This window comes from Myotis davidii, unplaced genomic scaffold, assembly GCF_000327345.1.
Source record: "Myotis davidii unplaced genomic scaffold, ASM32734v1 scaffold453, whole genome shotgun sequence".
Lineage (NCBI taxonomy): Eukaryota > Metazoa > Chordata > Mammalia > Chiroptera > Vespertilionidae > Myotis > Myotis davidii.
This window is the reverse complement of record NW_006285234.1, coordinates 1,852,574-1,868,385: the sequence shown is the minus strand read 5'-3', so window position 1 is coordinate 1,868,385 and position 15,812 is coordinate 1,852,574. Positions and strand designations below refer to the sequence as shown.

At 43.0% G+C, this 15,812-nt stretch overlaps 1 protein-coding gene and 1 long non-coding RNA gene across 2 annotated transcripts in view; one reads left to right on the top strand and one right to left on the bottom strand.

Annotated features, from left to right (window-relative positions):
* The window catches only part of LOC102771200 (ATP-dependent RNA helicase DDX19A), a 15,083-nt gene extending 4,366 nt beyond the window's left edge, over positions 1 to 10,717 (bottom strand). The window contains exons 1-8 of the mRNA XM_006755826.2: positions 10,562 to 10,717; positions 9,051 to 9,099; positions 7,135 to 7,185; positions 6,312 to 6,447; positions 3,758 to 3,850; positions 2,307 to 2,409; positions 1,860 to 1,974; positions 7 to 92 (exon numbers count right to left, since the gene is read on the bottom strand). Of these exons, the coding sequence (XP_006755889.1) occupies positions 7 to 92; positions 1,860 to 1,974; positions 2,307 to 2,409; positions 3,758 to 3,850; positions 6,312 to 6,447; positions 7,135 to 7,185; positions 9,051 to 9,099; positions 10,562 to 10,618 (690 nt within the window). The 5' untranslated portion in view covers positions 10,619 to 10,717. The remainder of the gene's footprint in view (positions 1 to 6; positions 93 to 1,859; positions 1,975 to 2,306; positions 2,410 to 3,757; positions 3,851 to 6,311; positions 6,448 to 7,134; positions 7,186 to 9,050; positions 9,100 to 10,561) is intronic.
* Positions 10,718 to 10,769: 52 nt separating this feature from the next.
* On the top strand, positions 10,770 to 14,402 carry LOC107181833. Its single transcript, XR_001512535.1, has 2 exons — positions 10,770 to 11,359; positions 14,334 to 14,402. It is a non-coding gene; the product is annotated as an uncharacterized LOC107181833 (long non-coding RNA).
* The last annotated feature ends 1,410 nt before the right edge of the window (positions 14,403 to 15,812 follow it).

Genomic DNA, 15,812 nt, shown 5'->3' with positions numbered 1-15,812 from the left:
GGGAGAAATGAACTTGAGCTTGGCGCACCAGTCTAAGACAGTCCCAGGCGTGCCAATGACAATGTGCTCACTGATCTTCTGACCCCTTTCCACTGTGGAGACAAGAGGTGTTCTGTGGTTATTTCCATGGCAAAGCCAACTTTGGAAAGCAAAGCCTTGCCCCATTCTTCCAGAGCTTTTAGAACAAGTTAATTACAGATTTCAAAAGATACTGGACTGTTTCCCAAGTCTTGGTTGTACTGTAAAGTGGGCATAATGACACCTACCTGACTGCATGTGGTCAGGATAAAATCCTACACAGTGAAACCTCAGTAAGTGTTAGTTCCTTCCTACCTTCTATAATTCAACACCATCCAACTCTTTCTCTTTAGCATTATCTTCTATCTTGTTCTTTTCATACCATTCATTCACTCATGATTCACTGATTTTCTCCTAAATTGGCAAAAATACTTTGGTCACCATCCAACTCTTTCTCTTTAGCATTATCTTGTTCTTTTCATACCATTCATTCACCCATGATTCACTGATTTTCTCCCAAATTGGAAAAAATACTTTGTGGTCCTCAATAATGTTTAAGAGTGTAAAAGACTGGCCCTGGATGGGTAGCTCAGTTGGTCATCCCGATACGCCAAAGTTGTGGGTTCAGTCTCGTCAGGGCACATACAAGAATAAACCAATGAATGCATAAATAAGTGGAATAACAAATCGATGTTTCTCTCTCTCCCCCCTAAATCTATAAATTAAAAAAAAACGAGTGTAAGAGACCAAAAAACTTGAGAACCACTGCTGTAGGCAATTATAAACTTTTGGGTCAAAGGGATGTCTCTCTTTAACTTTTCTATGTAAAAAAAAAAAAAGTGTTAAGAGACCCAAAACTTGAGAAGCACTGCTCTAGGCAATTATAAACTTTTGGGTCAAAGGGATGTCTCTCTTTAACTTTTCTAGGTAACATCAAACTGTTTTCTAAAGTGATTGTACCAGTGTATACTCCTGCCAGAAGTGTGTGAGCATTCCAGTTTTGTGGCTTCACCAATACTGGTAATTGTCAGATTTCTTCATTTTTGCCCACCTGAGATGTGTATAGTGGGTTTAATTTACATTTTTGTGATGACTAATGAGACTCATTTTCATGTTTACTGACCATCTGAATTCCTTCTTTTGTGAAGTGTCTGTTCAACTGGGCCTCTTTTGTCTTTTTTTAAAACTATGTATCTCTTTTCTATATTACTGATTTCAGAGAGGGAGAGGGGAAGAGCGATAGAAACATCAATGATGAGCATAACCGACTGGCTGCCTCCTGCACGCCCCCTGTTGGGGATGGAGCCCACAACCTGGCGTGTGTTCCTGACCGGAATCACACCCAGGACCCTTCAGTCCACAGGCTAATACTCTATCCCCTGAGCCAAACCAGCTAGGGCTCTTTTGTCTTTTCTTAATGATTTGTAGTTTTTAAAATATTCCATTAACTTTCTAATGACCCACTTTCTACCTGCCCTACCTCATTTTAAACCATATTCTCTACATTACATTCTGCAGAATACACAGAAGAAAGAACTGCTGGAGGATTTCTGATTTTGATAAGACCAAGAGAACTATACATGCTCTCAGTTTACTCTTACTAAAGCTGTGCTTACTTTTAAAAATAAGTATTTTTATTTATTTCGGAGAGGAAGGGAGAGGGTATTATTGATCGGCTGCTTCCTGCATGGTTACCACGTGACCCAGCAATTCCACTCCTAGGACTGTACCCAAGAAATGAAAATATACACATGTTCACAGCAGCATTGTTCATAATAGCCAAAGCGACACCCAACCACCCGACCCTACTCACGGCTGAGGGCTCACCTCTTTATACTCACATTTATTGCCTCGAACAGCATAAGCAAGCTTTAGTTCTGGATGAAATTTGCCCATCTGCTCAATCACTTTTCCTGTTTGAAGCGCCAACTCGTATGTTGGGGAGAGGCAAAGGCACTGAAAGGGGGATCATAAAGGATGACTTTAGGAGACCCTTTCAGTCACAGACAACAGGCTCTAAAGCAACAAGTACGCTGATGTTATTAGCACCTGAACAGTGCAGGGAACCACATCCTTTCAACCAGGCCAACCTTTCAGCGTGGCTGGGGGATGCTTTTGGAAGCTACTGTTTAAAGGTGCTTTCAAATGAATTTTACCCACGTCCTGCTCTGCCTGAGCCACAGTTTGAAGCACAGGAATGTTCAGAACCCTCCAGGGGAACCCTCGTCAATCCCCCACCAGACGGCAGTGCCCAGGCAAGTGAGGACCCAGGATTCCCCAGCCCTCACCTGGGGGTATCTCTCTGCTGGCTCCACTCGGCTGAGCATGGCCAGGACAAAGGCAGCTGTTTTCCCAGTACCAGACTGAGACTGGGCAATCAGGTTCTGTGGGCTGGATGAAGGAAGAAGAGAGATGAAAATAATATTGGTTAAACACACACAAAGGTGTCAAGATGTTCTTTCTGGGTAGTAGGAATATGGACTTCCTCCTTTAGTCCAGATTTTCTGCATTGAGTACATGACAAATGTTTTTATAATGTTAAAATTAACTGCTTAAATATTATGGAAAATGATTGTTTTAGATGGGTCCACACCCAGAAGTCCTTACTCTAGACTCTAGCACAGCTAGTGCCCTAGTTCTGTACCTTAGGGGTCCCGCGGAAACTAAGATAGCACAGTAAGGTCTGTGCCAGTGAGACAAGTCCCCGAGAATGTTTTCAGCTGAGTCATAATGTGCCTCTAGCACCCAGCTCCTTCTGTGTGTTCCCTTTCCCATCTTTATAGAAAATGTAAGATTCCAAGTCAGACAGATAATTTAGAGCAGTGGTTCTCAGCCTTCTGGCCCTTTAAATACAGTTCCTCATGTTGTGACCCAACCATAAAATTATTTTCGTTGCTACTTCATAACTGTAATGTTGCTACTGTTATGAATCATAATGTAAATATCTGATATGTAGTATGGTCTTAGGCGTCCCCTGTGAAAGGGTCCTTCAACCGCCAAAGGGGTCACAACCCACAGGTTGAGAACCGCTGCTTTAGAGGGACCATTCACATTTCGCTTTGTGTAACCCATTGCCATGGAAATAGGTGGCATTTTTGTCATTAAAAAAGAAAAACAAGCCCTGATGGAGTGGCTCAGTGGTTGAGCATCAACATATGAACCAGGAGATCACAGTTTGATTCCCAGTCAGGGCACATACCTGGATTGTGGGTTCAGTCCCCAGTAAGAGGCATGCAGGAGGCAGCCGATCAATGATTCTCTCTTATCACTTATGTTTCTCTCGCACTCTCTCTCTCTTCCCCTCCCTTCCTTTCTCTGAAATCAATAAAAACTTTTTTTTTAAAGTTGCTACATAAAAGTATACCACTTACCTAAGGTTTAAAAATATATAAACTACTCTAGATTCTTAGGGCACACAGATACTTAATAAAAGTATAAAGAAATGAGAAAATGATGACCCACTTCGGGATGATGCTTACTTTGGTGGGAGAGGATATGAGCGGAGAAGGGTATACAACTAACAACTTCTAAATGATGCTTTATTTCTTGGCAGGTGTTCTTGGTATTGCTCTTGACACCTTTTTGCAGGTCTCAAATATTTCAAAATAATTTGTAAAAACCCAATTCAAGCTATTCCCCTGAAGAAACATGTTGCCCCAAACGTCCCATCTTGGTCTCAAGACAGTAACAGCTGTTGGTGGGGGACATTAAACCAAATTCTGAAGAGGTGCATACTTACGGCTCAGCAAGCATCATGGGTAACGCATTCTCTTGTATCTTGGATGGTCGGTTGAAGCCCATGGCATAGACTCCCTGAAGAAGCTGTGGTTTCCTGGGAGGCCAGGGAGAGAGAAAAGGAATCTCGAGTTGTTGAGACTGTTTAAAAGGCCTAGATTTTTATCCTTCCCTATATCTAGCAAAGAACGATGCTTCCTATCTTTGTCAGACATATTTTCCTATGCCTTAAAAAAACACAAAAAACACTACCTACAACAAGACGAAACCATCTTTTCCTACTAGATCTTAATCTGTAACTATTATGCAAGTCATAAAATATAGATTAGTTTCCTTTCTCATAGAAATTCATGCTTTCAGCACATCCCCAAATATGATTGGCCTTCTGTGACCAGTGTCCCCTGGATACTGCAAGAGTGGTATTTATTAATTCATGGTGCAAAGTAAATTATAAAAGCCATATTTAAAAGTAAACCTGCTTCCTATGCTGCTAAGAAATAGAAATCCCTTAGGAGAACGGGATTTCAGTTGGAATTTCTCAGCACAGATATTAAAGTGAACCAGCCATTCTGTGTTCAATGGTCCTTCCAAAGCCAGCCTGGAAAAGTCAAGGGCAAATACTTGGAAAATTTGAGAAGAAAATTGATTCAGCCAGTTTCTAGTAGCTGATCTATACAGTACGAGAGGGTTCAGTTATCATCCTGAACTTTACAATGCTCAGATTTATTTATGTCTAGACAAAATCAAGAACAGAAAAGCACCAACTTCTTATATAAGTTGCTCTTACACTGCATTTACAATAAGCTCTCTGCTACCTCTAAACAGGGTGTTTAACAAAAATCATACTAGATGATTTCAAAAAAAAAGTCAAACCAAGTCAAGACTTCTGCCCTGAGCCCTTCTTGGAGTTCAACAGACTCTCTAAAAGGCAAATTCTTCTGGCCTGTGTTGGTTCTCAGACACAAAGAACTTTGAGAACATAACCTGTGGTGTCTGCCGTTTGGAAGAAAGGCTGTAACGCCAGCAGATTCTGACTTGGTTGTCAAGGAAAGAGTCACTACTGAATGAGGATTTTCAAGTGATCTAAGAGCTTCCAGTGACTCAATTTTTTTTCTTTCATTTTGCAGATTAATTCACATCTTTTAAATACAAAAACAGACCAAGTATACTAGGTGACCTAGGTTTCATTCTTTGTTTCCTTTGGCGACCAATAGCTAAATCAGAGAGAACTTGCCTTTTCAGAGGACAATTCATCACTAGTTGAACTGAGAGCTCCAATCCTTTATGTGAAAGAAACTTAAAAAAAAAACCCCACTGATATTTGGAAAAGCAAACGATGAGTTCAGGAAACAGTAGAGCACATCTAGCTGCCCTAACGCAGTTTATGAACAGAGCAGAAATGACAGATTTGTTGAATGAAGCCCTTGAGAGAAAATACAGAAAATTACAATTTCCTGAAATCATTAAAAAACAGCCACACTTTGATTAATGTTAATAGTTGGCAGAAATGTAGCCTCTGTTTGCTCACAGTGGGCATACTACAGATTTTATTGAAAAAAGGTAAAGAATCCATTTATTCCACCACTTTCTTATTTACCAGCTATTTCCTGTCTATGATTTGGGTCCTGGCAGGCAGCAAGAATGTTAGTTTATCTTCTGTCACTCATAACACCCCGCACAGTGGCATGTACATAAACCTATGAGCCATGCACACCTCTTTACTAACTTACTGAAGAAACAAAAAACTTGGTGTGTTCTTTCATAATTATCTCTTTAAAACACTGACACATTAGAAGTCATTCTTAGCGCAGTGTCATCCATGTGCTCCCCTGAGATTCAATTCTGGGTTCTGGACTTTTTAAATGTTGAAGGCTGCTTTGCGCTGTAGGTCCTGGGAATCCTGTACAGGCTCTTTTGACACATTTGATAAAAGCAGGTAAACTGTTCTTAAGACCATAAACCCTATAGTCTAACAAAAGAGCTTACCTAATAAGAAATGTTCCTGACATCCAGAAATCACCTGTCAGCCAATATTTTATTGAAAGTTCTAAGAGCATAAAAGAAAAAAGACTTTCAGCTATGATGAATAAATCTGTGGCATTTAAAAATCCCTATCAAGAGGAGGACCGGGAAGCAAAGAGACAAGGGTAGGAGGGAGACCGTCACTGTCACCTTTTTCATACTTTTTGACTTTTGAATCATGTGAATTATTAACTAGTCAAAGAGATAAATATATTAGGATTTTAAAAAATATGTATCTTATTGATTATTTAGATTTGAGAAAGGAAGGGAAAGGGAAAGATAGAAACAGCAATGAGAAAGAAACATCAATATTGATTGCCTGCCTCCACTGGGGATCAAGCCTGCAACCTGGGCAAGTGCCCTGACCAGGAATCGAACCAGCAACTTCTTGGTGCATGGATCGATACTCAACCACTGAGCCACACCGGTCAAGCAGGGTTTTTAAAAATAAAAGTAAAATTCCCACAAGAATCTGTGTGATGCTGTTTTATAAAAGAGGGACGGATAGGAAACAGCTCAAAGAAACAAACACTCACAGCCGAAGCTCCTCGAAGGACTTCACTGAGTAGAGGGGGGACTTTGGATCCCGCTGCAGGACTTCCACTTGGTTTGTGTTATCAACCAGGTTGCTTCTGATCAGCTTGTTGAGTAAGGACTGGGCAGCTCTATCCTCTGTCAGAAAGAAACCAGTAGATTTTCTTTTTCTAATTTTTAAAATTTTTTATTGATTTTAGAGAGAGCGAGGGAGAGATAGAACTATCGATTTGTTGTTACACTTATTTAACACTCATTGGTTGATTCTTGTATGTGCCCAGACCAGGGATCGAACCCGCAACCTTGGCGTATCAGGATGACGCCCTAATCAACTGAGCTACCTGGCCAGGGTCTCCAGTTGATTTTCTTCACACTCATCTGGCAAACTCCATCCTTATTACACTCCCCTCCCCTTTATAGAACATTCCCTAAAAAGGCTATCTATGTTAATCTCCACTTCCTCTCCCCCTCTTCTGTTGAATGTACACGGAATAGGGTTCTTATTTAACCTCTCCACTTAACCTCAGCCCTTGTCAAACTCACCAATGATGCCTATACTGCTAAATCAATCCAAAAGGCAATTGTTAGTTCTTCTCTTAATCAACTTGTTACCTATATTTGACTCCCTACTTTGGAAAAACTTCCTTCTTCTGATTTCGGGGACAGCACTCTCTTTTGGTCCTATTTCACTGACTGTCTTCTCAATCTCCTTTGTGGAGTCCTCTTCTTCCTCTTCATCTTATAACTAAGAATACTTCTGGCTCCAGAAAGGCAAGTCCTGGGTCATACTGTGTCTCTTGCTACAGGGTTTCAATGAGTAGTTACCTTTCTCTTCTTCATCTGTTTTCTCTGCAGTGGCATTGGTTTTGATAACACCTACACAAGAAAACAGCTGTCATAATCAGAAAGGTAAATATCAAACCCACCCAAAAGGTGGGACAATATAAATACTAAAATTTATTTTACATGATCAAAATGTAAATAGTTGGCACTTCTGTGTGTTTAATAAATTTTTATTCCTATAAAATTTTTAAGTGCATAAGAAAATTTCAATTTTCTGGAAATTTTGGCTGACTTCAAAGTGATCAGCAGAATGTCACCTCTGACGTACTTACCCTAAAATAAACTATAGCTTTATATTAGCAAACATAATTAAACATGAGAAAGAAAAATTAAAAGACAGAGGTAAAATGATCACTTTTTATAGAATGTATGACTGTAAACTTTTAGGGCTAAGTATCAACTTAAGTAAACAGAAATCAGGAGTTTACATAATTATATAGAGAGATATAATTGAAAAGAATCTGACTTATAATAGCAACTAAAAAGATAAAATGTTGCACCTAGAAATAAAGTTAACAAAAATACGCAAGACTTAGATGAAGAAAACTTTAAATCACGAATTAAATAATGCAAATAGGTACAGCTAAAAAACCCCATAAATTTAAATGGGAATCTAAGATATTTACTTAACCCAAAAGAAGGCAGGAATAGAGGCAGAGAACAAAATATAAGGGAACAAACAAATCAAACAGTAAAATTGCTGGGTTGAAATGTGGATTGTGGACCGACCCCCAATTCATATGTTGAAGTCCTAAGAATATACCTCAGAATGTAACCTTGTTTTGAGATAGGGTCATTGCAGATGCAATTGGCTAAGATGAGGTCATTAGGGTGGGCCCTAATCCAAGACGATTAATGTCCTTCTAAAAAGGGGAAATTTGAACATAGATATGCACACAGGGAAAATGCCATGTGAAGACAAAGACAGATTGGGGTGATGCTTCTATAAGCCAAGGAACACCAAAGACTGCCAGATCCTTCCTCACAGCCCTCAGAAGGAACCAATCCTGCCGACAACCTGATCTTGGACTTCTGGCCTCCAGAACTGTGAGACAACAAATTTCTATTGTTCAGCCCTAGCCAGTTTGGCTCAGTGGACCGAGTGTCAGCGTGCGGACTGAAGGGTCCTGGGTTCGATTCCCGTCAAGGGTACATGCCCAGATTGTGGGCTTAATCCCCAGTAGGGGGCATGTAGGAGACAGCCAATCAATGATTCTCTTCCATCATTGATGGTTTTCTCTCTCTCCCTCCCTCTCTGAAATAAGTAAAAATATATATTTAAAAAATAAATTTCTATTGTTCAAACCACCCAGTTTGTGATACTTTGTTATGGCAGCCCTAGCAAACTAATAATAGGTGGAGATTGGGAACTGGGTAAATGGTAACCAGATGGAAAGGCCTTTCACCTGTTTCTACTTTATGAGTTGTTTGTGGGTTTTTATTATTGATTGCAGAGAGGAGGGGTGAGGGAGAAAGAGATAGATACATCAACGATGAGAGAGAATCATTGGCTATCCCCTGCACATCCCCTACTGGGGATGAAGCCCACACCCCGGGCACGTGCTGTGATCGGGAATCGAACCGTGAGCTCCTGGATCACAGGTCAAGACTCAACCACTGAGCCATGCCGACTGGGTACTTTATGGGTTTTGAACCCAGATTAACCTTTAAAAATTTTAAAGAAACATTACCAAGTGAACAGTGACAGAGGCTAGATCAAATCTGGAAAAATAACATATCCCCTTCAGTGTGAAACCGACATTACCGGCTGTCAGATCCAGAGCGAACATTTGCCAAACATGCTAAATGAAAGCTCCTTTTCACATTACAGCTATGAGTACAAAGCTATGAGAAGCAAACGTGTAACTTGTACCAGCTTACAATTACTCGTGACTCACCATTTGTATCTGATTTGACTCTCTCTTCCTTGATCTGCAAATTACTGATCTGAATGGAAATAAAAGAAAACACTTGAGAGCAGAGCCACAGAATAACTTAATACCATGAATTATGTATTAAGCAAATGTACACAAGTCTATATGGTAAAATAAAAAGAGGGGAGGGTTTTTACCAACTATCAGGAAGCAGTATTTTAAAACATTAGGTTACATCAGCCTCCTGATAAGCAAATTGTTTAGAACCCGATATCAAGTATATTCATATCTCATCTAGATTAGGAAAATAGGTTTAAAAAGATGTGAAACAAATTCTCAGTAACTGTCTTTTAAGAAAGAGCTGATGCTAAACACTAGATTGTAAACTCAAGAGCCCTATACTGTATCATACTTTTTAAAAAAATTGGTATCAGAGAGGAAAGGAGAAGGGGAGAGGGAAACATCAATGATGAGAATCACTGGTGGGCTGCCTCCTGCACGCCCCCCGCTGGGGACTGAGCCTGAAACCCTGGCATTCGCCCTGGCTGTGTTTGATTCCCACTGATCTCCTGGTTCATGGGTCAATGCTCAACCACTGAGCTATATTGTCCGGGCCATATCATACTTTTTGAATAAAATATATAAAAACCGAAATCTGTTATTCTGCATAGCTACAAACTACCAACCATGTTAAGCATGGACCTAAAAAAAGTTCAAATAAGGCACTCTCCCTCCTGGGAGCCTATCTTCCCTCTCAGGAGTGCATCTCCTAGACCAGTGGTTCCACCTTGGCTGCACATTAGAATCACGTGGGAATCTTTTTAAAATCCTGATTTCTGGGCCTCATCCTCCGGAAATTCCGTTTCTTTGTTACTAATGTTGTGGCCCCACCCCATAACAAAGAAACAGAATTTCCGGAGGATGGGGCCCAGAAATCAGGATTTTGAACAGATTCCCAGGTGATTCTAATGTGCAGCCGAGGTTGAAAACCACTGTCCTAGACTCTAACGATCCCCAAGAGACTTGCAACCAGGGGAGCAGTGGGCAGCGGCGGCTCCACCCAGGCTCACCCCTGAACCTGCCTCCAAGGCCCCCTCTTCTCTGACTTCCCAGTGAAACCGCGCAGTCCCGCCTCGGCTCTCCTGTTGCTCCTTCTATTCTAAGCACTCCCTTGCTTCACTGTCCCCGGCTTTAATATAGGTACTCTCAAAATCAAAGTTAACGATGTTAAAATAAGAGAAGCACACTGTCGTTCTACTCTTGATGAGAAAGAGAACCAGCCTAAACTTGCCTCTCCTTGACATCCCCACTGGGAGATGCGATACAGAAAAGACAGCATACGTAGCGGGAACAGACTGCCACCGGATAAAAGCCTTAAACTGGCCCAGAGGGAGACAAAAGGCTCGAATCAGCACGGGTTCCCCCGCGGGCCATCGGCCTGCCCCCCCACCCCCACCCCGTGGGCTCCCTGGATTTGGGGCAGGGTCCGCTGGGGCCCTCCTACTTCCTTCTCCCCTGGAGCTGCAGCCACTGACCGACTTGACAGCCGCTTCCTGCTGGTCCACGGCCAGGGCCCACGAGTCGGAGGCCATGGTGCGGAGGGAGGGGGGCCGACTCGCGAAAAATGCACACGCTCGCACAGATCCCGAGCCCGCCGCTGGCGCGAGAAGGCAACTCACGCGGGCCGGAAGTGGTGCTGCTTAAACGTGACGTCAGTTCCGGTGCTAAACGTCACCATTCTGCGCCGCGCCGCGCCCGCTCCCGTCAGGCGCCAAGCCGAGGCCTCCGCGGGTTTCCGCGGGCTTAGCCTCTCGGTGTCTCAATATCTGTCTGTGAAGTGAAACTCTTAGCCTCGCTTTGCCTAACTTCACGCTGAAGTTACCCAAGTTTTATTTTCAAATCTGCCACGTCTCGCTAAGTTTATAAAGCTCTGAACTCTAAAGTTCCCTGAGAATACTACACGATGCCGGTTTCCACTGTTAGGAACGCGGTGACAGGTAAGACGGCAAAAACCAAAGAAACCAAAGCCCTGACCTCCCTCCCCGCCCTCAGCCCCACCCGCCAGAACACAGCGGCCCTGTCCTCTTCGGCCATTCCAGCCCTGGTCCGTCCCCATCGCAGCGCAGGTGTTTTATATAGTCCGACACAAAGCGGGCGTACAGTGTAAACGTCGACCTTTTTGTCATACAGCTGAATGTTTTTAATGTCATGATTACCAATGCACCGGCAGAACGGTCCACTCCATCACACTCGTATCACGTCCGTTGCCTATCTCCTTCCTGGCGTTTTATCACTTGGTAACCCTTCAGCAGACATCCGCTCACCGTCAGAAGGTATCTTACCTGTTTGCTGCCTGTTTCCTTTCGTCTCTCCCCACTAGAATACGAACTCTTTAAACAAGAGCAAAAATCGTATGTCTCGGTCAAGCTGCTGGTTAGTGAACCTAGAAGAGTTCAGGGCACATAGTAGGCTCTCAGATATCACCAGGCAACAGAGGGGAGAGGAATGTTCCTCAGACAGTAACGGAGGCCTCTGGCCGGTGCGGCTCGTGAGTTGGGCCTCGGCGTTGTACCAAAAAGGCCGCCAGTTCGATTCCCGGTCGGAGTTCATACCCGGTTGCAGGCTCATAAGCCAGTCACCGAAAAACAAGTGTGGACGGTGGAAGAGTCACGATCCCAGAGACAGGAAGTACAGTGATAGTTCCCAGGGAAAGGTCATGGGAATGGTCTATTGGGTATGCTTTCCATTGTACAAGATGAAGAGTGAATAGAGCCGCTGGCGTGGCTCAGGGGTTGAGCATCAACCTATGAACCAGGAGGTCACAGTTCGATTCCCGGTCAGGGCACATGCCCAGGTTGTGGGCTCGATCCCCAGTGGGGGGCGTGCAGGAGGCAGCTGATCAATGATTCTCTCATCATTGATGTTTCTCTCTCTAGTTCCCTCCCTTCCTCTCTGAAAGCAATAAATATGTTTATATATTTTTTTAAAAAAGAGTTCGGCCCTAACCGGTTTGGCTCAGTGGATAGACTGTCGGCCTGCGGACTGAAGGGTCCAAGGTTCGATTTCGGTCAAGGGCATGTACCTTGGTTGCAGGCACATCCCCAATAGGGGGTGTGCAGGAGGCAGCTGATCGATGTTTCTCTCTCATCAATGTTTCTCTCTATCCCTCTCCCTTCCTCTCTGTAAAAAATTAATAAAATATATTTTTAAAAAAAGAGTTCATGGAGATGGACTGTGGTGATGGTTGAACATTCTGAATGTATTTAACACCACTGAACTGTACTCTTAAAAATGATTAAGATGGTAAATTTTATATTTTACCGCAATAAAATAGAACTGGAAAAATTGGGGGCTAGGAGTGGGAAAGGTTAAAATAGGAGAGGGAGAGCCGCTAGAACAAGTCCTTAAAAGCCACAGGAGAGAGTTTAGTGCACTGATAGGAAAATTTAGACAATTAGGACCCCTCCTGCTGTAACAGGAGGAGAAGGAAGACGTGTGCTTGGCGATAAGTCTGGTGGCGGAAGGCTGAGGGTGTCTCCTGTGTTGGCTGTTTCCTCGGATTAGGGAGAGGATTTGCTGAAACCTGAGGGAGAGGATGGGGTGGGAAGTTTGAGGTGAGTCTTGAATGACCCCTGAACAGAGTGGGGGAGTTAACCAGAAAGGACGGATGACCCGTAGGTTAGAGGCACTGCAGCTTTTCCTAAAGTTGTCCCCTCCACTGATGTTGAATATGAAGTCAGATAAATAGGACAATATTTACCTCCTGGTCGTAGTATAGACCTACTTGCTTTAGAAATTAACAAAGCAATACTGAAACACTGGGACCTGTTTTGTTAAACTTGGACTCAAATGGCATTGGTTTATTAGGATGATTTCCATGCAAATGAAGAAGTTGTTGGTGTCTGAGAGGGACGCAGACCAGATAACAATACACCTGGTCATGGCCACACAACCTGACCAGGGCCTAACTCATGTCCTTTCAAGTCTTAAGTGTGGAGACATTTGCTTTCAGGAGTAGAACAGACTAGTTGGCTTTTCTTCAATTGGACTGGAGGCATATAAATGATATAACGGAAAAGTTGTAAAGACTCACAAAATGTGTACTAGTACTTCCCAGAGAGCTCTATGTAAACAACCCCTCTTCCCATTTCCTCTGGGAGAAGGAAATGGCTGTAGTCCTGGGCAATAAGACTACCCAACCACCTCTGCCTATTAGATACTGATAAAGCAGAGTCGGTAAGTATCTCATTGGAGCAGCTGACATACCAGCCACCACTGTCAGGCTTCACTTAATATTCTTTTCTCCACCTACTCCTATACCCCATTTTACTTAAAATTTTTTTATTGATTTCAGAGAGGGAGAGAGAGATAGATACATCAGTGATGAGAGAGAATCATTGATCAACTGCCTCCTGCATGCCCCACACTGGGGATTGAGCCTCCAACCCGGGCATGTCCCCTGACCAGGAATCAGACCATTATCTCCTTGTTCATAGGTTGATGTTCAACCACTGAGCCATGCATGCTGGGCCCCATTTTACTTTTAGAACTATCTGTATTCAAAACTACTTTGGAGAACCTACTTGCTCTCCTGAATACTAACCAGAACAATTTCTAAGCCAAGGAAGAAGCATCTAACAACAGTGGCATGAGGAAGAGACATAAAGTAGGAGTGTAACATCTTCCAAGCAGATCCCCACCTGGCCTCACACTTCCCACTAGGTGTTTGAAGCTACTCTGGGGAAACCCTGTCCCAGATCTAGGATTAGGGCACTGGAGCCATCTACCATCAGCCCCTCAGTCTCCTCACCTCCATTGTATCATTTTTAGAAGTTGCTGTAATCTGAGTCAACAGAATAAGGAACATTTATTCTCAATCAGAAAAGCAAAGTCAGGTAAAACTGCAGGGGTTCCTAAGAACCTGCTATCTATGTCCCAGACCAGGAGAAACCTAAAGAAAGTCTCTGAAATCTACAACAGCTTGGGAGGTGTTGGTGGAGAGAGGCCAGTCCCTCTTTAAAGATGACAGGCCTGACATCATACAGGCTGTGTAGGAGACTCAACACTGATCCGATCTTTTCTTCCCTTTGCGTTTCTCCCCAGAATTATTTTGAATAGTGTATCTAATTATTGAGTTACAAATCATCTTTGGAATAAAGATAGTAGATAGGCATGTAAGCCTGCCCTTCATCCTCTGTAACATCCCTCCAGTCCATTTTTTTCCCTGCATTCTCAGTACAACCAGTGACATCCTGTCACTTGCTGTGTGATGGGACTGATGCAATAATTTTCTAACTGGTTTCTCAGAGGCCAGCCTTTTCAGCTTCAGTATATCCTGTACACCTCTACTAGACCAATTTTCCCAACCGCTCCCCCTGCAAAACACAATTTCACCACCTCCTGTGTTTTAAGAATCTATAATTTACTAATAAATCCAAATCCTGCAAACAACCAAATCTCCATTTTCTACCTATTGAGGCTTTTCTCTGCCCACATGGCTAGGCTGCTTACCTTATTACCCTTCCTGTATACGGTGTTTATCCTGGTGAAGTTACTATAGTCTTCATAGGACCAGTCTCTGCAGTGGTCAGCAAACCACGGCTCGCGAGCCACATGAGGCTCTTTGGCCCCTTGAGTGTGGCTCTTCCACAAAATACCACATGCAGGAAATACTATTGCAATTGGGGCAACCACATACAGTGCGATCGAAACTTCGTGGCCCATGCGCAGAAGTCGGTATTTTGTGGAAGAGCCACACTCAAGGGGCCAAAGAGCCATATGTGGCTCGCAAGCCGCAGTTTGCCAACCACTGGTCTAAGGCATTCTTCTTGTCACTTGAAATCCCTTTTCCCTCATAAGCAAACTCCTTCATGAATCTTCCCTAGCCTTGGTTATCCTTACCTTTGTTAAAAAAAAATATATTTTTATTTATTTCAAAGAGGAAGGGAGAGGGAGAGAAACGTCAATGATGAGAATCACTGATTGGCTGCCTCCTGCAAGTCCCACACGAGATCAAGCTGGTAACCAGGGCATGTGCCCCGACTGGGAACTGTGACCTTCTGGTTCACAGGTCGATGCTCAACCACTGAGCTACACCAGCTGGGAGGAAATCCTTACTTTCTGAATACCGAGGCACTTTGAATGAAATGGCCCTCAAGTTAAATAATAAATGACATGGGGCCCTGGTCTGTGTGGCTTAGTGAATAGAGTATTATTCTGGGCACCGAAAGGTCTAGTGTTCTACTCCTGGTCAAGGGCACATACCTGGTTCAATCCCCAGCCCCGGTCAGGGTGCATCAGGAAGCAGCCAATCAATGTGTCCCTCTCACATGGATGTGTCACTCTTTTCCCTTCCTCTCCCTCCCCCACTTCCACTCTAAAAAAACCAAAGGAAAAAATATCATTGGGTAAGGACTGACAAAAACAAGAGATGGGAACAACAAAGGGAGAAGACCTCTTTCTGAATCCCATTTTTATTCCTTTCCTAGGACTAGAAAAATTGAATGTAAGAACTTTGTATTTGCTAGCATCTACATTCTTTCTAATTAGCCAGCATCCTCTGGTTTACCAGCAGGAAAAAAGGGAATGTGAACAGACCTCTGGCAACTGGGTAGGGCCGGCCCTTGGCCTATGGAGCCATCCCAACTACTCATGTTGGAGCAATGTCAACTTTGAAATGGAACAGTAATATAAGGTGATGACTAGCTTATAGAATAATAGGTGAGTCTTCACTTATGTATGATTACTAATATCAGCAACCAAAACATGCTGTTTTCTTCTTATAGT